At 23.4% G+C, this 26275-nt stretch overlaps 4 protein-coding genes across 6 annotated transcripts; 1 reads left to right on the top strand and 3 right to left on the bottom strand.

Annotated features, from left to right (window-relative positions):
• Window positions 1-626: 626 nt before the first annotated feature.
• On the bottom strand, window positions 627-5674 carry LOC113558463 (uncharacterized protein PFB0145c-like). Of its 2 annotated transcripts, XM_026963920.2 has the most exons (10): window positions 5294-5674; window positions 4879-5146; window positions 3509-3714; window positions 3145-3416; window positions 2921-3083; window positions 2700-2852; window positions 2317-2451; window positions 2083-2229; window positions 1730-1961; window positions 1515-1669 (listed from the first exon to the last, which is right to left on the bottom strand). In XM_026963920.2, the coding sequence occupies exons 2-10, from the start codon at window positions 5114-5116 to the stop codon at window positions 1515-1517; spliced, it is 1701 nt and encodes a 566-aa protein (XP_026819721.1). In that variant the 5' UTR covers window positions 5117-5146; window positions 5294-5674. The 2 variants fall into 2 exon arrangements, with proteins under 2 accessions (XP_026819720.1, XP_026819721.1); XM_026963919.1 differs by lacking the exon at window positions 5294-5674 and having other exon boundaries at window positions 627-1669; window positions 4879-5287.
• A 4424-nt stretch (window positions 5675-10098) lies between these two features.
• Window positions 10099-12606, bottom strand: LOC113555833 (structural maintenance of chromosomes protein 3 homolog). The gene is made up of 12 exons (XM_026960393.1): window positions 12469-12606; window positions 12354-12395; window positions 12210-12266; window positions 11995-12120; window positions 11833-11915; window positions 11585-11723; window positions 11391-11510; window positions 11217-11327; window positions 10954-11097; window positions 10812-10882; window positions 10287-10536; window positions 10099-10224 (listed from the first exon to the last, which is right to left on the bottom strand). The coding sequence occupies exons 1-12, from the start codon at window positions 12604-12606 to the stop codon at window positions 10099-10101; spliced, it is 1407 nt and encodes a 468-aa protein (XP_026816194.1).
• A 1832-nt stretch (window positions 12607-14438) lies between these two features.
• On the top strand, window positions 14439-18835 carry LOC113558465 (endoplasmic reticulum-Golgi intermediate compartment protein 2). Of its 2 annotated transcripts, none has more exons than XM_026963921.2 (8): window positions 14439-14849; window positions 15077-15207; window positions 15498-15653; window positions 15718-15937; window positions 17321-17574; window positions 17660-17782; window positions 18480-18617; window positions 18695-18835. In XM_026963921.2, the coding sequence occupies exons 2-8, from the start codon at window positions 15096-15098 to the stop codon at window positions 18754-18756; spliced, it is 1065 nt and encodes a 354-aa protein (XP_026819722.1). In that variant the 5' UTR covers window positions 14439-14849; window positions 15077-15095; the 3' UTR covers window positions 18757-18835. The 2 variants fall into 2 exon arrangements, with proteins under 2 accessions (XP_026819722.1, XP_026819723.1); XM_026963922.2 differs by having other exon boundaries at window positions 14440-14849; window positions 15087-15207.
• A 422-nt stretch (window positions 18836-19257) lies between these two features.
• On the bottom strand, window positions 19258-26275 carry LOC113558933. The gene is made up of 5 exons (XM_026964523.1): window positions 26145-26275; window positions 22320-22597; window positions 21952-22101; window positions 20227-20356; window positions 19258-19545 (listed from the first exon to the last, which is right to left on the bottom strand). Exons 1-5 carry the CDS (start codon window positions 26244-26246, stop codon window positions 19330-19332), a joined length of 876 nt encoding a protein of 291 aa, XP_026820324.1. The 5' UTR covers window positions 26247-26275; the 3' UTR covers window positions 19258-19329.

A 26275-nucleotide genomic window follows, 5' to 3' on the forward strand; every position in this document is an offset into this window, starting at 1 on the left:
ATATTTAATGACTGTATTTAATAAAATACAAGATACAAAATAGTAAATACTGATAAAATATAAATCATATAAGATCACTCCGAGCAAACATATTTGTGGGAAGCGGTTTTAAAAATGTTTACATTTCAGTAAAAATTTATTAATGTTAAATTAACAAAATCATAAAAATTAAATATATAAATATGTAATTTATCTAAATAAGCGTATTTTTTAAAATCATTTTCAATTAAATGGTTAACTAATAAATTTGTATTAACTTTTTAATAGCTATTGGTAACTATATATTGGTATAATAAGTAAACAACAATCATAAAATATAAGAAAAAGTTTGAGCTTGGGGTAATATTGCAGTAACTAGATAGAGGTACAAGACGTTTTAGTTCATAACCCTTGGGCATTTTATATAATATATTTAATAATATTGCAATGCAGTAATATAATATAGTAGTATACTAGTATAATATTAAATAATTCATAATACTAATAATTAGGGCTCAGATTTATATGTAAATACATATTTTTACTGTGATTTAATAAATTAATTTAGATGTGATAAATTTGTTTCAAAAATTTTTAATAAAATAAATTATATTTAATTTTACATATTTTTCAATGATTTAATTTTTTCCTACATCTTGAGATAATTAGTTATTTATTTTTAATTTAGTATGCAATTTTCTGTGTTTCCAAAAGTACGTAAACAAAATACCAATAATTGGTATTTTGTTTATTTTTTCAATAATTATTATTGAACCTAATATATGGTCGAAACGAGTTAGAGTTCCAATAAATGATTGATTGTTATTTATTATTTTATTAATAACGTTTGTACTCGAAGTACTGGCAATGAGACAGTATAAATATATTAACGAAGGTATCACATATGTATCTAATTATTCTTAGAATCATATTTAGATGTGTAATTTCGAATGTTTGTATTTAAATCATGCCGAAAGTATTAGCATCCTAGTATGGAAAAGCTAAAAAAAATCTTCAAGAATTTCCTAATGAACATTTTAAAAGCAATTATGAGATTTATATTAAAGTGAAAAATCTGTTTCTATTGAATGTTTTTTAGTAATACAACATATAAGGATCGCCAAACATAAAGAGAGTAAAATAAGAAAACAAAAATTAAAACAACATACTACTTTTACAGACAATAAAAATTCATTTAATTACAGTTTTTGCTGTGCTTTTATACATAAGGATATTCTAATCTCCAAGTTAATTTTTTTTTGTCATGTATAAAGTGATTTTTATTAAATGTACATTTATATATTTTGATTTTTTTAATACATATAAATCCGAGCCTTACTAATAATCTATATTATAGTGCAGTTTCAAATGTTTTGTGGTATAGAAATTTTAAACCCAAATAGAAAAAGAATTGAAGTTAAAATGCAAGCTAAAGCTCAAGAATATCTATACTTTTTAGTACAAGTAAGTAATACAAATAGTAATACAATTAATACAAGTAACACAGCTATATATTTTCTGTTTTAAAATCTATGTCAAATTAATTTGGATTTATTTTTTTGTATCTTCAGTTTATTTTTATGGTATATTACTTTGGCAGATGACATAGTTTCGGATTCTGATTTTGATGCCTCTAAAAGATTTAGACAGATATGGGGTTCTGGAATCACTGAAGTGTCCTTGGGTTTTACTATAATAATTTATATTTATTTAATTAATAAATGTATATGGTTATATATATAATATTAACCTATTTTTAACTTCTCCAATTCAATTATTTTCTTTTTAAGTCCTATGATTTCTTGTCTCATTTTAAACATAGTAATAGCATTATTTTCTTCTTGAACTAGTTGGAATAACATATTAACTTTTGCTTGATAATATTTTTTTAATTCCATGAATTTTTTTTCAATTGACAAATGGAATTCTTGATAATTGTTATTTAAAGATACAATAGTATGCCTTTGTCTATCATTTATTGCCTAAAATTGTATTACATTTAAAAATATTAAATTATTGTGTATTATATAATTATTTGTATTAAAAATACAAACTAGCAAACTGTATATAAAAAAATATACATTTGTAGATACATATACTCACATCAAGTTTAGATATTAATTCATCATTTTCTCGCCCAGACTCTTTTAAATCCACAACTTTAATAAAATAATGCACCAACAATTTTTTAAGGTCATCTATATTTAATGTTGATAGACATTTCCAGAAAATTTTTGTTTCATTTGAATTCTGTAAACAAATAATATTTCTGTGCATATTATAAATATTTTTAAAAAATACTTTGGTGATGCCATATTATTATGATGTTTTTATTACCGTTTGAATGAAATTTAATAAATTTATATTATTATTGCACATATTATTTTTTAATTCAATTAAATAATCTATTGAATTAATTGCTTCATCATTTTCTAAATATTTTCGAATATCTTCTTTGAACACATTATTTTCCTTGAAAACAAAAGTATTATCAGGAATACAATTATTTAAGCTTTTAAATTGGTATTTATACAATAAATAAATAAATAATAATAATAATAATATGTTAAGTTGAGTAGCTTTAAAACCAAATCATTATTAATACTTAAATTTTAATTAACGTTAATTTATTTTTATTTAGATATGATTTAACCATTTTGCATGTATATAAAATATATTAACTTAAAATAATATTAAATAAAAAGCATAGTAAAAACTACTTTTTGATATTTAAGATTAAACATTCCTCTAGGACGTGAGCTTAAAATTTCGTTTCTCATGTTTTGTAAATCCAAAAATTCTTTTTTTAAATTATCATTTCCAATTAAATTTGATGATACATGGACTCTGCTTTTTTCTATGCTTGATAACACCTAAAATAGCATAAAATATATAGAACATTTTAAAATCAATTACTTAAATATAAAATATAAATACTTACTCCCAAATTAGATAAATTATTTTTCAATTGATTAATTCTCTTTTCATTTTGTATTAATAGTAATGAAACATCTTGTTTATTTTTTATTTGGTTATTTAATAGGTCATTAAATATTTTTAAACGATCATTAGAAGTTTTTAAAGCAATTTGATATTGTAGTAATCTAAAACAAAACATTCATTATTATTTATTGAGAACAATTTACAATTTATATGTAAAAATACTTTTCCGCACTATCACTGGCTATTTTTATAATATCATCCATTTTTTTTATTTTTTCTTCATATCGTAATAGTCTATTATTTGTTCGCTCCCCGTAATTCATATCTTTACTAGTTTCATTACTATAATTTGATTTTGTTATTTTATTTGACTTATTTAATTGACTTAAAATTTTAATATATTTTTTATTTATTCTATTGTACTCTTTTTGAATTTTTTCTTTAGCATTGCATCTGATTTCTGCATAGCTGGCAGTGTCGCTAATAAAATTTTTCTAAAATGATTTAAATTTTAGTGATTTACATAATTATGTATTATAAAAATTAATATTTTATAATATGAGAATAAATATGATGACATAATTACCTTTATTGATATAATATCTTCTAAATGTTTAATATTTTTTTTTAATCCATCCTCATTAATAGTAATTATACTCAATTCTTTTCTTTTTAAATTTACTTCTGTTGTTAAAGTTTTTAATTCTTCTCGCAATTTTGTAACATTATCTAAACTATTATTACTATTTATACAATCTAGTAAAATTTGTTGGTTTGAATCAAATTCAGAATCTAAAAATTATAAAAATGAATTAATTAAAATTTCAATGGCATTAATAGAAGGGTTCAGAGTGGTACATTTATCCCCGGCCTGGAAAATGTTTTTTCTTTATTTTATAAAATTTTATCTTATAAACCAACGTAATTTTTGTATACAATTATAAAGAACATAAATTATGTTTATAGAAATAAGCTTTTATTTCAATTTTTCGTTTCTTAGAGGGTTATGATAAAAACATTTTTTATACCTATTTTAATAAAATTGTAAATTAAAATGTTGAAGACCTATGTTGTATCAACAACTATGTTAGTACAATATATTATTGTAAAATTGCAAACTATATAATAATAGAAGGTAGTAAATTTATACATTTACATTATAAAATGTATAGAGATATACAATCAAGAAACTCCCAATTGGCTACATTTTAACAAACTAATAAGACCATGATCGCAATCCTCATATTAGCGAGTTCTAGACCTTTTTTTTACATAGGTTTTTCAAATATTTTTCTTAAAGTAAGCATTGCAAACCAATATAGCAAAAGCCAATTTTAATAATAAATACTTTATATTACTATAATACTATATTAGAAACTGAATAAAAGTTAGTATATATAAGTTTTGTTGTTGTTGTGTATGTTATGTAATAATTGTTATTGTACGCAAGAAAACAATTATCCCAATTTAATAATACATTAATATAATATAATAGAATAATTGATAATTAATTTATATTTAGGGCTTTAAGGTTGGTATTTAATTTTATTAAAGAAACAGTTAGTTGGGTACCTAATGCGTTTAATAAATATTATAATATTAGTTTAGGGAAAGGACTAAATTTGATTTAAATATATGCCTATATGGCTATATTATGTAAATTTATTAACTAATTATCATAAAAACTAGTATAGTATTATACAATTATTAGTATTATTATTATTCAGTTCCAATAATTTGCACAAATTTATACATAAATGTAGTCAATATTGGTATATATATAAATTTAACATTAAATAAAAAAATAATCAATTATATTTTATTTTGTAAGAATATATAAGGTACTACTGAATATTGTTACTAAGGTGTTTTCAAATTTAAGACTTTTTTTTTTACTTATGTTACATAACTAATATTTCAGTGTTATTTAGTTAAAATATTTTGAATAATACTTACTATTGACATTATGATTCAATTCGTCAGGTAACTGAGTAATACTTGTTCTAATAACATAGTCAAACCGAAAATTTATATACTTGTTATACGTGTTAAACACACTTATTAACTTTTGATCAAATTTTATTTCGCTTATAACACTGTCGATGTCTACACCCATTTTTTTTACTCGACCAAATGGATTGCGAATTGGTAACGGTTTTAGGTTTTTTATGAGTAGGTCCGAGGTTGAATTCATTGTGAATTTGTGAATTATCGTTCTGAAATTCTGATTCAGTTTAAATACGTATTAAAAATGATAGTAGTAGCAGTAACCAGTAACAGTATTTAAGTATGTCAATAAAATAGGTGTTTTAAAATTATAAAAATGTAAATAATAATAATTTTATTAAGTAATAAAATATCGTGTAATCACAAATGCTTATCACAGTGATTTCCCGTTATCGCTAGCAGCACTCAGAAACGTCCGTTATTCCGCTATTCGCAATGGTCCGCCTTCCGGTACCGTTTGTCGGCACCGCCGCGCAAATTATCGCGCATAATATCAGATAAAATGTTATAATGAATCGCGATGATCACAACTGTTGGGTCGAATAAAATTGTACTCCGCCATCGACTGCGGAAAAGTCGATACGCGGTTACGTGCAACGACAATCGCGTTTATTTTCTTACTATCGAACCCGCATAATACAACATATGTAATTTATAGGTGTCTACTGTCTACCGTCTGCCGTCTGCCGTCTACCGCCTGCGGTTCGGGGATCACCCATGCAGTACACGTGCCGTCAGTCTAGACCAGGGGTGGCCAAACCTGCACTGTCTGTGGGTGTTCAGTTTTGGTAATAAATAATATCGTTCATTGTTAAAAATTACGACCGACAATAGTAAAATAATCGCATAAATCTTCCCTCGATCATTTATTAAAAATATAGTAGCAGGCCATTGTATTGGATGTGTTAAATATTTAAATTGTAAATCAATGATAAATCATTACACACGAAAAAACGATTTTGAGCGGAGATGGTTCGTCTATATTTTTGCTAAAGGTATTTTATTTTATATATTTATTGCTCTTATAGTACCTAATACCGGTATATTCTGTATATTAACATACATTTTTTATTTTTATAAATATATTTTAAGAGGACGTTATACCCGCATATGTTGTAGGTAGATACCAATATCGGCAATATTAAAAATATGAACTTCTTAGCTTTTGGTTGCATCTAACAATCAAATACTATTATACTATTATTGCTTTTATCTTGATTATCTGGTTTGTTGAGTTTTACTCGTTACTGGTTAGCCTACACATCCAACCAAAGTTGGGCAAAATATTTTATAGATAAATTATACGAATAAAAAATTACTCGAATTATTTTTTTTTCAAATTATTCGAATAATTTTCAAACATGATTATTTAAATAAAAAATTTGTTTTGTTTTATAATTATTGGAATAAGAATGTAATTTAATGACTTTTACATAATGCTACTATACAAATTATTCGAATTCTTTACTCTCAAGTTTCTTCTTAAGATAGTTCTATATTTGTTTCATTTATAGTATTTTTCTATTTATTTCAAATAAAAGAAGATTTACAATCATAAACTTAAAATACATTGCTATAACTATTGTTTTTTAATACGTAAATTTTTAATTACCAAAATACCAACCATGTGTTAACTAAGATAAAATTACTGAAAATTATTCAAATAACTATGTGTTGAAAATTAGTCGAATAATTTTTTATTCTGATAATCATAATTTAAAATTATTCAAATAATATTGTTTTCGAGTTATTCGAATAAAATATTATCTAAATAGAATTATATTCGAATGATAACCAACTTTGCATCCGATATTTGTTAATACATAGTTATCTGTACTATAACCTACCGTATGGCTAACTGAAAAGTTGTCATTTTTGTAAGTTTAGATCGACATTTTGTAGATTAATTAGTAAGTCGATCTCGAAGAAAAAAATCCTAAAAATCGTAAAAGTCAACGAAAAAAACACCAAAATAGATATGGGTGATGGTTATTCATATTTCATACATACCCTTAAACAGGGACTAAAATTAGGGTACTTTGTTATTTCACACCTAATTCCAAAATATTTTAAAATAATAAACATAGACCTAGTAGTGCATAATGCACATCAATACATCATGCTATATATATAACTTCGTTGCATAATTATTGTTGGTACTTATTAATAATTAGTTATAAATTAGAACACGGATGTTGTTGCATTTGCAACTTTTTTTTCTACTTTTTCAATATATCGCTAAGTACGTTTTAAATGCGTGTCATATAAGTACGAACTAAAATCTAAAAGTTTTAAATGCAATGTTTTGCAATTTTATTAAATTTACTCATTTATATACAACTATTTTAGTTATATAGTCGACACATCTATGTTATCTTATAAAATAAACATAGTTTCAAATTGGTAGGTTAAATACCTACTGTTAATAGTTAATACTGCTGTATTAAATATACAGCAAAAAAATAATTTGTGAAATATGACTATTTAACAATTATGCATTATATTGTTATAATTTGTTCTTCAGCTACTTCGAGTAGAATACTGAATTGTTTATATTTATGTTTTTGGTAGAATTTTAGATAAAACAGTAAATTTAAAACATTTATAACAAAACGCTGTTATTTTTTAGTGCAATTTTAGGTATTTTTTAGTGTAATACTGCAATCAATTTTACTAATTTTTTATTACTACAACATCCGTGCTCTACTATAATTAATAATTTTCAATAATCAATATTGAATATTATTTAAATAAAAATTTATAAAAGCCAAAAAAATACTGCATACTTAAATTAGCTACTGCACACAATTTTAGGCCCTGCCTTTCAACAAAAGGCAAAAAACAACAAATTGTTTTGTTAGCAAAAACAAGACGGTGAAAATGCAGTAAGAAAACAAAGTATAATTGCCCAGGAATACTATAGTATCTATAAATCTATAATATTTAATATCTTCAATCTTCATCGTGTGAGTTAACAAGCCCTTTAATTCAAATTGCGCACAACCACGCAGGGAATAATCAAATTCAAGTAATTGAAAATTTTAAAAACGAAATAAAATCACGATCGTAAAAAACTTGTGACAACCCGAGTCAGATATTTGCTGAAGTTTAAGTCATTTTTTCTGTCGAATATTTTTTTTTTTAAATAGGTATATTGTTTTTTTGACGATAGTTAAATGCTAATGAGTCATAATATTAGTAACATTATTATTAATATTATTAACATTATAATTATAGTAATTTTTATTTTTTAAATATTGTTGTTATACATACATAAACAATGTGTTCCGGAAGGAAGTGACCAGCCGACGTCATACGAAAGTATACCTAAAATTATGAAGAAATACCCTTTAAAGAAGGGGGTCTAAATATTTTATTTTTTAAATTATAGGCAATTTAACTTTTTTTAAACAAAACCAAACTTTTAGCAGGTTGTATGCAACATATTTTCTTATGTTTCTCCAAAACTTTTCAAAATTTTAACATATTTTTTTTGTATTTTAAAGCTGTTTAATTATCCTATCAAACAACATATACGCAATTAAACCAGAGATTATGCAAATTATTATTATTAAATTGAAAAAGATAAACATTTTTTTATCAAAAGTTAGAATTTTTAAAAATAAATCTCGTGTTACTCCAAATAATTCAATATTTAGTATGGGTTTTTTGTTTGGGTATATTATTTTACTGAATAATACCTAGAATACCTTATATTATTATGGAAGATATGAAACTTATCAGTCACTTCTCCCCGGATCACATTGTATAATATATACCAGAATTTTTTTAAATATATTATTCTATATAATATATTATTATATATTAGGGCTCGGAAGTTGTAACAGCTAAAAAAGACAAAATATGCACGAACAAATTGCAAAATATGCATTAAAAATGTTAAATATGCAAAAAAAATTGTTCTAAATTCCAAAAATAAAATACATCAGATGTTGCTAGTAAATTAATAATATACATAAAAACTATTTATAGTTAAAAAAAATTATATCTGGTTGGCATTTTGATATCTTATTGAGCTGAAAATAAAATAAAAAATATTTTTCAGTATTTTAAAATTACGAAAAAAAATAATGTTTTCTAATATCTGTTAAGTTTAATTTAATATACATAAATTTAAATATACAGGTTGAGAAAAAAAATCAATTTTTTTAGAAAAATATGAAATATGCATAATATGCGTATAAAATCAAAGAAATACGCACCTTTTTAGCTAAAATTGGCAAAATATGCATTTTTAATTTTCAATTTTTTAACTCGCCATTGTATACTTCAGATTTCTAGCTAGGTCTGCTATAAATTGAGAGCATACAGAGCAATATGCAATTCCTATAACTTCCGAGCCCTATAATATTATATATAGGTACCAGACTTTTTTTTCTACTTTTTTTTTTACTCCGGAATTTTTTACCGCTATTCGATATTGACTTATATACGTTATAAGTTAATAATTTATTAACATTATGTTTTATGTAGGTAGGTAGATACTTAAATTAAAGCGAAATTACATACGTTTGCTATACCTTCATACGTTATTATTGACCTACTACACTACTCAATGTCTCAGTTTACTATTAATTACACCACAATAATTTATCGTTTTTCTCTGTATGAACTTTATCAGTTATCACGATTATTATTTTATTAACAAACGAATTGGCTACATATTACATAAGTAAGCTAAAGAATTCTATCGTATACAACGTTATTCTATAATAGGTCTAATTAGTTTCTATTTTAGTCCATGCCCTAAGTAAATATAATATACTGTTTATGATTTGAAAATAATATTAAATTACCATTATTATGTACAAATAATCTGGATTTTTATCCGTAGTAGTATCATAAACTATACAGTTTAATCACAGAATATTCTGTGGTTTAATAATTCAGGTATTACTGTTAAGTCTCGAAAATAAAACACTTTCTACCGGAAGCCGACCAAGACTCTTCAATACATTATATAATATATTATTGGACGATACTTCTCATTTATTTACGAAAAATTCAAGATTTACAAAATTATCTATTGAAGAGATATTTTTAATGACTGATATTGGTTGCAAGTAGTTGAATATATTAAAACAAAAAGTTACCTAACCCGTCTTTTTATTGTTAGTCATTAATTTAAGTTGATTATAATTCCAAATTTTACAAACATATTTTAGAACAGTCAGTAAGTACATTCTGTAGATTTCCTATTGTGGTGATTTGTTCTATTGCTTCATTTAAAATACTGGCCAATGCGTCAATTGGTTTTTGCATGATTGAAGACAACTAATAATAAAAATAAAGATAAATACGTTGTCACAAACAACGATGCGAGTTAAAGTGTTTACATGATTTAGTTGGTCGTTTTCAAAACAAGAATATGCCTCAATTTTAGATATTTGATTTTGAAGTTTATCGATGGTATTTAAGTATTCCTCAGCTGGTGCTTTTAAAATACGACGTAAATCGTTTAATTTTAACTTTGTTTCGGATTTTATCTTGCTTAGCACAGATTTTTGTTGATACTTATATGTTTTTGTCTCATCACAGCAACGAAGTTTTTCTGCTAAAATCTTTTCCAACTGCACTTGTTTGATTCTATATACCAATAAAACATATTATTATTTAGGTAATTTATATATTATTAGATATAGTAAATTATTTATAATGTTAGGCGCACTAAAATTATTTCATTCATTTTTCTTTGGATTCGTATAATTAATAGTTAATACGATTAATGTTATAAAAAAATCTGAAAAGAAATAACGAGTTTTAATTTCACGTGCGAAACTAATACACAAAACGATATTTTATAATATTTGTACAAGTAGACTAAAGATAATACAGGTATTATTTGTTTTGTATATACATACTTAAGATGTTTAGCTTTAGATTTTAATAATTGATTCGTATTATTAAGAGAGTCGCTACAAGAATCATTGCTCTATAATATATAAACAATATAATAATAAACATTTAAAATTTAATTTAAATAAATAATATAAATGCCATTACAATATTTTTTAGTTTTTTACTGAGAATTTCAATATTTTTTTCAATTGAAGCGCTTAATTCTTTTTCAACAATCATTTGCTTTTGAACTGCTTGTAACGCAGCAGGTAAAAATTCTATTTGACTTAGCCGTTTTTTGAAATATTCCTATTACAAAATAGGGTTAGAATTTAGAAATTTTCTAAACAAAATAATTGAAAATTTGAAGACTTAAGTTGATATAATATTTTATATAATCGAAATCAACATTTATTAGTACAACTAACTTTAACTCGGTTGAATTCAGATTCGAATTCTGCCGTCAGCTTTGCCTTTTCTTTGTCCAGGTTATTAGATCGGACTATTTGATACTCTTTTTCTTGTAGACCATTCATGTACTAAAGAACAATATTAAATTTACAAGATCATATTAATTTGGTTAATTTATTTGAAACACGAACCGATTCATTCGTAGCGTTTAACTCGTCAATTTGTTGTTGGGCTTCCGATTTCAAACCATCTAAGCGATCATTGACTACTTTAAATTCGTTTCGCGCATTTTCCACATTACCCTGAGTGTTCTATAAATAATTTTTATGTTTTTATTAAAAATATCAATAGCTATTACGATAATTAAACTGTTTATTTAACCTACCAATTCTATCTGTTCTAATGTCGTGACTGCATTATTAAATTCTTCTTGTGTTTTTGTTAACTGTGCATTATAGTCGTTCATTTCTTCTGTTTTAATGTCTAATAGTACCCGGTACTTTGATATTTCTAGTACAATTTTGCTTTAAACAAATTAAAAAAAAAGCAGTATATAAGTTTATTTTTGATATACAGTTTATTATAAAATTATAGATATGTAAATAAGAAAAAATTAAGTTAAACACAATTTACTCAAATGTGTCTTTCATTGTGTTATATTGTTCGCAAAGTTCTTCACTTAACTTTTTATTTATATTATCTTCATTATTAGACTCCTAGAAAGAAACAAAATCACTTATAGTTTTTAAATAGTAATTTTTTAATTAGGAGGTATCTAACTAAATGTAAACATACAAAACAGTTGAATTTGGTTTTATTATTGTTTCCAGATAAATTTAGTTTATAACGGTCTTTTTTCAAGCCATTTAATACTGTTCTTAACTTCAAAATTTCTCTTGTCATTACATCCAGTTTAAATTCCTCAATGAAAAATAAATAAACCACAATATAATATATTTTAGTAATAAAAGTTTGTGATATAAAAGTACCCTATAAAATGTATTTTATACCATTTCCTTTTTCCCGGGAAATATTATTTCACCAGTTTCTGTTCGATTAAAAGGTTTCTATAAAAAGTAAACATATAATAATGAAAATACACATGTATAATATTCTATTAGTGTCAAAAACTTTTTAACTAATTGTTAACATACTCTTTTTTGTAACAATTTTGTCATTGCCAACCCTTTTTGAATCTATAAATTACAAAAATGTCATTACCTATGTATAAGTAATTATATAGTTGAACAGTTTTTAATCAACACATACGTCTTCATTCAATTGCAATTTGATTTTTGAATTCTGATGTTTTAATAATGATATTTGTAATCTTAGATCTCTTAAAGTGTTCTCAATTGTTTCATTTCTTATGTCTACTTTTATTTCATTCTTACATTTATCGCTCATTATAATTTTTTTAATAAATATTTTGTTATAGAATAAAATTAATTAGTTATTTTTTAATAATAAATCATAATTGATAATAACAAATTATATAAATTACCATGGGAATTGTAAGTTTATAGGTCTATTTGTCTTATTAGTTTAAAATTGTAATTATTTTTGGCCAACTATATAAATACTAAATTTATAATCATATAAATTTGTCTTAGAAATTTTTATTAAAATCAATTGCTGTGCTTTATTATATAATTATTGGTGAAGAGGTTCAGCATTCTGACTTTTGGTATAAAAATACCTACTTTTCTATAATGTTGGTATAAAGATCTTCTCTTAATTTTTTTTGGGAGAATTATGTTTTAGATATTTAAAAGTTTAAATTATAGCAGATTTGTATATCATAAATCCTACGTTTCTTTAGTTATTTATTTTAGATTCTGAGCAAAGCGATGGGCAATGATGATGAATATATTATAGTTTTAAAATTGGTTGTCATTTTTTTTCTGTTAAAGTATTATTTCATAATCTATTACAGTATAATGATTAATGAACAATAAATTGGTGTGATGCGATACACTACTGTATATAATAGATACCTATGAAAAAATCACTTATTTTATTGAATTTCTACTGAAGAAACTTCAACTAGTTAAACTTGGCTGCATATAAGTTTAACAATTTGTTAATTATAAACTAGAGAGTACTTAAAAATATTGGAAAAGTAATTTACTTTATAAATGTCTGAAGTTCATATTATTATATATATAAACGTAAATTATTTTTTAAGTTTTAAATTTTAATATCTAAAGTTTAAAAATTTTATATAAGGATTACAAGTCATTACTTTTACTTACAAAAATCTTAAAATCTGAATAACAGTTAGCTGATTTCGGTATGTATAACTTTTTTATAGACATTTCAAATGTTGACAAAATTGTATATTTAAACAAAAATAATGATTTTAGTTATTTTGTAGTCACCTATTTAAAAACATTATTTGTAAGGAAAAGAAATGTATTAACATTATACATATTATTAATTACATCTACCCAATGAACATTTTAGATTCATTTTAAAATATGCATAAGATCACAAACTATGTATGTACACCGTTCTATGATTGTTGTTTGGTTCTACCGTATACTTATGTTGGTATTGACTTATAACTTATAAGTACAGTTCTTGTAATATATTAATATTATTATAATTAGATACTATTAACTATTAAGTATATTATGTGATTTGTTCTAGCCAAAAATGAATTCAGTTTATTGCGTGTTGTCGAATTGAAAATAATAATAATAATAGAAATTTAAATATTTTACAAAATATTCTTAGAAATATTAACCGATTGACAGTAACCAAGCTCAAAAACGTTTCTTATTGTTGTTAAATGACAAGTGTTAAGTAATGATAATGATAGATCACTATTTATCATTGGATTTAAATACATCCATTACAATGAGTAATCAATAACACTTTACACTTATTACACGGTAGACCGAGTTCCCAGGTTTTAAGTTTTATATCACAATGTTTTACATTACTCATTAGTGTATAGATATGACAAACGTATAGAATCATGACGTGATATCACTAGATAAGACAAAATGTTGATTATTGAAGGCAATTTTGGACATATTGAAATTAATCATTATTTTTTAGGTACAATTCCAGACGTTATTATAATACAATTATTAATTTCAAGTTCAAATTTATTGTACAGCGTAATACAGATATAGGAAGAACTAATACTAAATTATAATCATATGATTTCGGACTTACGTAGGTAAACAATTGTATGTGATACTGTGATAGTACGAATCACGATGTAGATAAAATATCGTGGCAAATTTTTTGTGGTGATCGGTACAAAATATACAGAATAAAACAAAATACGTTGTTAATTAATGATAACACGTTGACGATGATAACTCAAATAGCAGTTTCTCAGATTTCTCTATTATACGACTACGTTTTTTTTTTAACATATTAATAACGTAATATTCTATATTAATTTGTCCAAATTCAGTTTTTGTTATTTGTTTAGTGATAATTTTAACTATTTTAGTAATGCAGCATTTACTTAAAATGTTGCTAAAAGTGTATTCCTATTTTATAAACTTTTGTAGATATTAATTATATCACTCATATTGTATTATTATAGTTCCATTTGTTACATAAAAAATAGCACACCCAAGCACCTAGCTTATAGGAATTAAGTTGATAGTATTTAAATAACATCATAAGTAAGTGTATTTAAGTTTATTAAGGAATAATTTATTTGAACAGTTTTTATTTTTTTTATTTTAAATATTTATATATTTACTATAAAAAAATATTTGGTTTATGTTATTTGTTTTTGTTCAATAGTTATGTCCTCTGATTTATTTTTGAAATAACAGCAACATATACACTGTTAATATTTTAATAATTATGTATAAGTTTATAATAATGAATTTTTTATGAATATTAGTTTGTTGTAGGTTATTGAAATGTTGAGATACAGAGGAAAAAAATTAGCACTTAATATTGTGAAAGAATTGGATTCATTCCCTAAGGTTCAAGAAGAAATTTATGAACCATCTACTTATAGTAATGTTATATGTAAGATCTTCATAAAAAAAATAATTAATAATTTGCTTAAATAGTTGAATTGAAACAAAATATTTCAGAAAATGTAGTATATTTATATTTGAAGTTAAGATATGATATAAGTATTTATATTACACATACTAAAATTAATTCAGGCATTTTCCACAAGTATTTCTGACGTTCAACAAATATATTTATCCAATATTACCTGTTTTTAAGTTTCTCTCATTATTGTAATAAAACTAAACTACCTATAATTATTACACTTTTTGAAAACTAATTGTATTATTATATGATTTTAGTAACAGTTTTGATTTCTATATTTGGATTATGGTTATTGATCTCTGAAATACAATATTTTTTACAAGAACATTATATATACAGATTTGTACCAGATACCGACTATGAATCCAAACTCCCAATAAACATAGATATTACTGTTGCATCGACTTGTGACAGTAAGTGGTTATTAATTTTAAAATACAATATTGTTTTTATCAAATGTTGTATATTTTTTTTTAGGTATAGGTGCTGATATTGTTGATACAACAGGACAAAATATGATGTTATTTGGAGAATTAAAAACTGATGATACTTGGTGGGAAATGACAAAAGAACAGCAACAGCATTTTGATAAAATGCATGAATTCAGTTCATATTTAAGAGAAGAATATCATTCAATGAATGACATATTATGGATGTCTGATGATTATGATACATTAAAAAATAAAATTTCTGTTAGGTAAGTTAAAAATAATATAATAATATTTATGCCGAATTGCATAAACAATTATTAAATGTTAAATCAAACAATAGTGAGCTAATTGTCCTTTTAAAATTATTTATTGGCTTATTGTATTTTATTGAACTAGTAAATTGATCAATTTTTATGTAACATGATATTAGTGATTAAAATACCTATTTTCATAACAGAAAAATAATTTTAATTAACACTAATTATTGTTAAACAATTTGTTAAATAAGCTCATTTATCATATATTATCGTGTTTAAACTATTTTTAGATTGTGAATTAATTTTTTAATTATTATTGTTTATTATTCAGTGATTTATTGCTAAAACTATTCATAGATATACTTTTTTCACACAGATAGGTAAAAGCTTATTAAGTAAAAAAACATTTTGCTTACCTCAAAATATTTATTTTTTTAGCATTTATTATTACTATCAGATATTGATAAATATATACATACAATATATATAAATACTTAAAATTTATAAAAAAGTCTTTAACAGATGTGGTAATTTTTAAAACAATATCTATTAATATTTTCAGTTACAAAATATTTTATTATTATTTATAATTTTCAATACTCAGATGGTATTAAGTAAGTATTAGATGATTAATCAAACAATATTTTGAGAACTCAATATTTTGAGATCAATGACCTTTTATTTACCTTATACTGTTTATGGGTATATTACATTTTTTATAATTTTTCTGAATTTAAATTTCTAAAAATAGAATGTATTGTTACTTTCCTTTCTTGTTTTTATCAAACTTTAATTATTTTTATTTTAAAAAAATACTTTAATAAATATTCATAGAAGACTATCTTCAAAAGTTTTAAGTATGTATATCTTATAGCCATTATGAAGTCTACAAAAAAAAAAAAAACAATGGTATATTAACCTATCATTAAACTTGAAATTAAGAACATTATTGACTTTTATATGTTAACTTATTTTGAGATATTTCAATTTTTATGCGTGTTATAAAAATATAAAGTAAACAAAAAATAATACAATTTACAAATGCTCATATCTTGCTGGATAATTAAAATATTGTATAAAAGCCACCATATAAAATTAATTCACAATAAAATAAGGTTAGTTGTACTGAAAGTAAATATATTGCATTTAGGCCATAGAGAAATCTAATATTACACTGATATTATCTTAAATAATATTTCTGTTTTATTAGAAAAAACTAAAAATAATTTAATATGTAAAGATATTAGCTTTGTTTGTTTTGACAAAAAGTGTACACTTTCTCAATAATAGTATACATTGAAGCGTTATATTTTTTTAAATTTATTATTTATTTTACATTATATTTTTATATGTTTAGAATGTACAGAAATATATTTTTTTTAAATTTTCCAGAACAGATAAACCAAATACTTTACCTGATGCATGTCGCATACATGGGTCATTGATCTTGAATAAAGTTATTGGAAATTTCCATATAACTCCTGGAAAATCTCTAATAGTTCCAGGTGGGCATGTGCATCTTACTGGTCCATTTTTTGGATCAGAGGCTATTAACTTTTCTCATCGAATAAATCAATTTTCATTTGGTGTTCCGACTAAAGGGATAATATATCCATTAGAAGGAGAACTGTATGAAACAAATGAAAGTAAAGAAATATAAACTGTTTTAAATTGACACATCTTTTGTATAATTTCTTCATATTAATTTATAAATAATTGTATTTAATATAGTTGCTGTTTCCTATAAATATTTCATAGATGTGGTAGCTACAGATGTTAAATCACATTCAAACGAAATAAAAACATATCAGTATTCAGCAAAAGACATACAAAGAAAAATCGATCATAACCTTGGTTAGTATAAGGGTCTAGATTTTTATGTTTATTAATACTTATTTTTCAATTATATTTCTATTTTTTAATTCATGGTTCTGTGTTAAATTCTATTATTCATATATTTATAATTAATTTTTATTTTTGTAATCTTAAGTAAACACAATTAAGTATAACATTAAATAAAATAATTTAAATTTAGCTTCAAAATGTGTTTACATTTTTTACTATAAGTTATTTTCAACTTAAGAAAATAAAAATATTGTTCATATAAATTTATAATTTTCTAAATATTGTATACAATATTAAATTTATTATTAACTATTTATTTTATGCATTGCTATTTTAATTGTTTTATATTAAGATAGAAATGATAAAAAAAGAATGTACAATGTATATATATTTAAAAACTTACAATATTTTTGAAATATTTGTATGCATAGATCAATACATATTAAACATACAAATATTATATATCTTTGATATTATTTCCATATTTATGAAATTTTATCTGAAATTTTGTTCTTGTACTACTTTTTGTATTTTAAATTGCTAAAAAATTATTTAATAAAAAGCTAAATTATGATAAAAAATATTGCTATTCACTGCAGTCATTAATACTGTTGTTTAATTATGTAATGATAAGCTTTTCTATCTTTTATGTCTAATTTATTGATACATCCATATCTATATAACTAATTTAAGATTTAAATCTTAGGAAGTCATGGCATGCCTGGTATATATTTTCAATATGATATAAATGCACTCAAATTTATCATCACGGCAAATAAAATTACTATGTTTCATTTAATTATTGAATTAGCATCAACTATTGGGGGTTTATTTTTATTATTTAGTAAGTATATTTAAAAAATATTTTACTATAAACTTGTACGAGTTATAACTTATTTGTAATAATTATTTTTGTTTCAGATTTTATGAAGATTCTATTAGATAAATTTACTAAAAAAATATTTTCTTTCTTTTACAATTGATAACATCACTTAAAGAGAAAAGATCTGATATTATAAATATTAATCTATTATTATAACATAATAAAACTAATTTATTTAATTTATTTTGAAATTATTTTTACTTAATCAAGGATATAAAAATGTATTGGGTGCAGCTACAATCAACTTAAGATAGACTTTGGAGCTGTGATATATTCACTTTTCAAAGCATGTATTCGTACATGTATGTATTTGTATATGTAAACATATAATATATATGCAATTTATTTAAAAACAAAACATTTATTGTATTAAAACAAATGTATTGAGTTTTTCATGCAATAACTTAATAATAAATTAATACAAATAATAAAATATGAAATTTATACTATAAAATATTAAACTAAAAATAATTCTTTAATGTTTTTCATGAAGTTATAAAAAATTAAATGAAAATTAAGAAAATTAAACGTTAAAATGTATTAAACATTGATAATAATTATAAAATTAAATGCCTGTTAACTCGGGTTTTGATGTTCCAAGAAAAGTGTAAAACTGTGAATTTTATTTGAAATATCTAGATTATAAAATTATAGAAAATGTAAATGTTTTTATTTATTTTCGGTTGGGTTTTTTATGTTGCCCTTTTTTATTTTTCTTAATATCACGAGTCTTAATGTAGTTTAAGTATCTTCTAAAATGCATTTGTATTTTTCGAGCTGCTATCTTACGCTGTATTTCATGTAATTTTGAGTGCCAAATTCTATCATTTTCTTCTTCCTTTTCAAGTACCACATTATTGTAAAATGGCATTTGATATGAAATGGATTCCTAAAAATAAAAAAATAAATTCCAAACCAATTTACAGTAATCATTTATCATACTAATCATACTCGTCTCTAGTTGTATCTAAGTTAATTTTATTCCAGAATCAGCTACAATATAAAAAGTACCAACACTAAATCCATAGTAACCTAGTGTTTGCCATGTATAGTAAATATTATGAATTTTATTATAATTGATTTGTAGGTATAATAATTAACCATAGATGAACAAATTACATTGAGTTGTTTATACCAAACGAAAAGATTGTCATGCTTAATTGACTATCTGCTATTAAATAAAATCAATTGTCAATACCAAATAGGTCATCTAATATTCTATTCAACATCAGTGCTTATGTGGAGTTCTCAATCAGCAGTAATTTAACATTCTTTTTATAAATGTACCTATTTTTAGAATGTTTTAATATTAATCTAGTAACATCTCAGTAGTGTTTGCTGCAGATGGCGTTGTAGATATAGCCAGGTTAACAGGTACAAATAATTTAAACATTATTACAACTTGATATTACTTTTATATTATAAAGTTTTTACTTGGATTTAGATAAATAGATAATAACGGAATAATATATTTGTATAGTTTGGACCTATTGGTTGACACCTATATAGGTAATAAGTATAATTCTATATCTAAGTATTATCTGTTGATAAAATCATTTATTTTACTTACTTGCAATTGAAAAATAGTATCTTCAATTTTTTTTATTTTTGAATTAAATTTGTTCACATTATTATATTTTTCCATCATCTCTGAATCATATGTATTCACTATTAGAGCTTTTCTGATTTTTAAATCATTCCTAAGATATAACATTATCACAAGAAATCTTATTTGATTTAAATGCCATGCTATAATTAATTAATAATATAATATACTATATAGGTATTAGGTATAATTTGTTTCCTTACATGTTGCTCTTATCTATGCGATAAAACATTATTCAATAATAATGATCAGTGCTCGAGACTTATAACAATTAAAATCATTAAAATAAGCGCTTAAAATCATGATTATAAGCACTCAAATAAGCATTTAAAAAATTTAAATTTGAGCATGAATATTTAATAAGAAAAAACCAACTTTTTTACATGATTATGTAGGTAAGTACTAGACATAATTTGTAACTGTGCTAAAAAATAATATAATTAAATATTAGAAAAAATATTGAAACAAAATGATTAGGAAAAGTTTCTAACTAAAAAATTAAAATAAATTTTTATATTATAAAAAAATCAAACTTCACTATTGAGACATTTTCCTGGGGATTTTCTGAAAAAACTATAAAAGTAGAAAAACTGGTCAAAAAAGCCAAAAAGTAGCACTTTAAAATTTCATAATTGAACGTGTTGTAATATGACATACACTTCCATAGCTTTCTGCTACATTTTAAATCAATCCATAAAAATAAGCAAATGCTTTAAGTCCCGAGCCCTTATAATGATAAATACACTTAAAAACATTAATAAACAATAATTTAAATGATAGGATTACAAATTGATATTCCAAGAATTAACTTAGAGCTCTGCGTGGAACCGTTATTTTAAATTCTAAGTCGGTCAAACATTTTTACTTTCTAGATTTTTAATCAATTATGGTATTTGAAAAAAAAAAGTCTGAATTTTTAAAACTTCAAGAATTTTTGTTAAATAGGAAAATTATAAAAAGTAATGAGTAGGTGGATAGTTTAATATAAAATATTAATGAGAGAGATCCGTATCACACCCAAGCGATATAATGATTGGGATCTTAATAGATTTACATTGGTTAGGAGAAGTGCTGTGAAGATTTTCAGAACTTTATCTTCAATCGTTAACTCACTATAAACCTATAAAGTTGAAAAACATAAAAAAAAACGCCTAATAAAATGTGTTTTCATTTTTTTTGAAACTCTGTTGTGAATTAACTATAAAAGATAAAGTTCTGAAAATCATCACTGAACTTCTCCTAGCCAATGTGAATCTAACAAGACCCCAAACAATAAAATCCGCTCTCTGGTTTTAGAGATATATCTCGCTAAATTAAAATGAAAATTAAGTACATTATACATATATATTGAATACAATTAATAAATTTCTAAAAATTGAAAATCAAGAAAGTTTACATGCCAATCTCTGACTTGGTAAGCGTTTTTAAAATAAATTTAGTCCAACCTAACCTTATTTTTGCCTAACATAGATTTTTTTTTTTTTAATTAAAATTAATTGTTTTTAAATTATTACATTTATTGTTATTATTTGAAATACGAATATGAGCTCGTAAGCGTAAGCCTGACTCGGTCCAAGCAACTTACGCCAAGTGTATACTGTAATAAAAACCCAGTTCTGGACAGGGCCAAAAAGAGCTGGACTGGGCTAGCGTGGTCCGTGCAGAGCTCTATTAAGTACCTATATTTACCTGATTTGCATACGAATATTTTTTTTAATCTCGTTATTTTTTGCATTTGACTCAATTTTTGTTAACAAGCTTTTTGCGTCTAATTGTAAATTCACAATTGTATGTTCGTGTTCTTTCATTATCGCAATAATAACTGCTTCTGATTTCATTCTAAAAAAAATAATATCAATGTACCTATATTAGACATTTTATTTGTCTAATCGATAATGTTTTGATAGACAGCTAGGTAATATTAATTACAGTCTACACTGTCTACAGATATTAACTCATCATAAGATATTATACACGTACTTTCTATTAATAAAGTATTTATAAAGTACCTACTAAATATAATAAATAAATACGTTTTATTTTAATAAATTACATACATTTTTTTTTTCGTGACAAACTGTAATTGTCGATCTACAGCGTTGAAGTAATGTACAATTTGATTTTTTTTACCGATCTTCGTCTGAATGTCACGTTTAATTTGTTCATATTTTTGCTGTTCCTTATTTATCGTATTGTGTTTATAATTATTGGTGACATTATTGAAATCTCCTTTTAAATTTCGTTTAAAAATTGCTTTGCTATTCGCTTCCAGTTCTTCAATTATTCCAGTAACAAATTGGATGCTCAAACTTATGTTGTGCTTCACAGTGGAATACTTTTTTATAACAATTAATAAAAAATTCGTTGTTTAAATACTTTTTTAAATAATCATATCAAAATAATATTTATTATCAGCAGAGCTTAGAATTATAATATGCACTAAAAAAACAATGCAATAGATGCATCCATATGCCATATGCATTAAAAATGTTAAATTATCAGTAAAATATGCAATCATTTTTTTTAAATAAAATTTACATTTATATGGAAATATAAGGTTTAAAAATACATAATTATTCAAAAATGAATTATAATATAATAATATGTATTATTGTTTAATATGATAATAATAAAAATATTATTTATTGTTTAAAACTTTTAACATTTTTTTCTTAAACTTAAGAAGAATTTAATTTTAATTCTATCAAAATATATTAACAGTAAATAATTATTGATAAACATATGATGGGATTTGCGATTTAATCGACTGTTAGAAAAGTGCGTTAACACGATGAGTGTATACAGACGTAATTCTATAGAAAATCATTCTACCGTCTTAAGCTCTAAAGCTATCATCCCCGATGACTGATAGTATAAACTTAAAGGGTTTGTCCGACAAAATAAATTCATATCAAATAATATTTATAAATAAGATTTATATTTTATAGTTAAAATTTTTATTTATTTTAAATTAACAAAAACTCTAATGTAGGTACCTTACATCATTTGAATTTGATATAATACAAATATGCAAAAATATAAAACAAAAATGTTTGGACTTGAATAATTGTAAAATACCAATAATGGTACCTACCAAAAATTATGAAACGAATTTATATCTTATTTGATACATATGCATAATTTCTTAAAAAATATGTAAATGCATGTGAAGTTGCGAACCCTGAATTTTTCAGGCATTGAAGCATCTGCAGTTGTATTTTAACGCGCAGATCTATAATAGTATACACGATTAATGATTATACTAAACAAGGCTAGGAAATCGTAGTCTTTATAGGCATAAAAATAAATTAAATGTAGGTATTTAAATTGTTTAATACTTAGATACTTAGTATAGACATACGCCATGTCACCATACGTCTATACTATGCTATATTATAATTTTGTTTCTGTTGTGTATATTTTTTCAAATTTAAATCTTATATTTTTACTCCCGATGTGACGATACTTATAAGTGTAATGTGTATTACACTGATTAATGACTTATTACTGTAAAACCAATAGTACCTAATTAATACCCACAATCATCGCTCCGCTTTAAGAAATTAATTAAGAGTTTAAGTGTTAGAGAGTAAAATACGATAATAATTATAATTATTAGGTATTATTATAAATACTGATAATACTGGTATTTTACTTATACCGGAAATTTCTTAGTATAAGATTTTGAGCCAAGTTATTGGTTTTACAATGATGTGTGTTTTTTGTGTCATCACCTTTTAGAGTAGTATATAGTGCTTCGATTTTCAACTTTAAAATTAATAAATTAAATGTTTAAAAAAGGGCGGGCAAGTGGGTATCGCTTTGTTGTATAGTAGAGGTGGAGAGTACACTATATAATAGTCAATAGATGTGTTAAATTTGAATTAAATGACAGATATTGTTGACCATTGTTTACGAAAAACGATTCTGAACGGAGATGATTTGTCAGTCTAGGATATATGTATTATATTATTACTTATACATTTTTTTTTTTTTTTTTTGATACAAGTAATTTATTTTTTTCAACTAATGGTAAAAATTTAAATTTTCTACGGTTTATACTTTTTGAATACCAACAAATATTTTAAATCGTCTTAGGATATATTGCTATTTTACGTGATTTCATAAAAACTTAAATTTCATACGCTTATAAAATGTTTTCTATATTGACGCTGGAGTTTTTTTACAGTTATTTGAAGGAAAAATTATGGAGAATCTTGTATTGGATTTTTCAATCTTAAGTATAATTTACAAACATTTTATGAATTTTTCACTTCAAAATTCCTTGCAAATTTTTGCGATTTTTATATATTTTGTGAACATTTGAAGTTTAAAATGTATTACAAGTAAATTAGTTGTATGATGATTTATTAATAATTCAATTTTTTTAAATTTATCATTTAATATTATTTAAATAATACAAAACGTTTCTGATTATTTTAGCTAAATATAAAATATAGGTCTACAAAATTTATTCAATAATAACAAAAGTCCGGATTTTTCTTATGATGCATGTCGTTATTTTCTGCATCATGTATATGCACTATGTAGTCAATGAGCGTATGAGTTTCCATAACCATAAGTCACTACTCGATTAATTAAATAATAACAATTTATTTACCTATCATATTTTTGCTGTCGTTAGTTATAGCATATATTCATGTGTTTGCATATTTATAATCACTGAAAATTTCCATAAGTAAGTTTTACCCATGATAATACCTAAACGAAACTTACAGTTGAGCTCTACGCGTTTTAGCTTAATTGTTTATTTTATTTAATTTTGTTGATAAAATGTTCAAAACTACATGCACCTATTATACATGATATACATTAGGTACAACGGCTACTTGCTTCTCGCTAGTAAACATTTATATTTATATTTTTTACGAAAAATTAAAGTAGACTCACCAAGTGATGCTGGAAATTTATGAGATCTTATGTATTTAATGATATATGCAATTTATATTTCGTAATTATTTAAAAAAACAAATTTATATAATTTGTACTAATAAATATAAAAAAAAAAATGTTTTTTAATTTGGATTTTCTCAAGGTTTAATTCATATATTGATACGCCAATAAAATTATAATAATATTTGTTTATTACAAATATCTATTATAATTAACCTAACATATATATTAAGTATTAAGTACAAAATACATCAATAAGGTGTTAATAAGTACGAAGTACACGTTTTGATCATAAAATATAATGTATTGCTATTAAATGTTAAAATTGTTGTGATTTTAGAATAAATATTGTTTTAATAATTAAAATTATTATTATTAATAGTAAATAATAATATGTTAAAATAAAATAATATAACAATAATACAATTTGTTTTAGGTGAAGAACATGTCATTTATTAGAGGAACGTCTTTGGGAGAACTTTAAAGGCGCATTTTTTGTATGTATAATAGTATACAAATATCTGCATGGATACTAATTGCATATTCCATGAATATTTTTCAAATTTTTCTTTAGATATATCTATCGGATGAATAAACACTTCGATTCTATTAACATGTTTATACTTTCATAGTACATTTCAAGCAGTATATTTTGATATAATAATTATATTCTATTAATATATTCAGCCTATCATTGAATATACATAAACAAATATATAGGTAAGTTAAAAAATGTATATTCATAACAGTTGAAAAGAATATAGAATATTATAGCGTATATTATTGCGTGAAATATCACGCAATAGAAAATTATTTTGATCTCACTGAAGAATTTTTGTAATAAAAAAGTAAAAAAAACATACAGGTATAAGGTATACTTTATTATACCTTATACATATACAGTATACATTTATATTTTTTTACGTATATGTACAGCTCGTACAGGGTAAATATAATGTAATACTTACATCAGTTACATCAGACAAACCGTTTGCATTGGTAATAAAATTAAATAAACAGGGAAGTATCGTATTCTTCGTTTCTTTGAAGTATATGTTAATGTTGTCCATTTGGCAGTGCAAATTGTAACGATAGTGTT

Source organism: Rhopalosiphum maidis, chromosome 3 (assembly GCF_003676215.2).
Source record: "Rhopalosiphum maidis isolate BTI-1 chromosome 3, ASM367621v3, whole genome shotgun sequence".
NCBI classification, from domain to species: Eukaryota; Metazoa; Arthropoda; class Insecta; order Hemiptera; family Aphididae; genus Rhopalosiphum; species Rhopalosiphum maidis.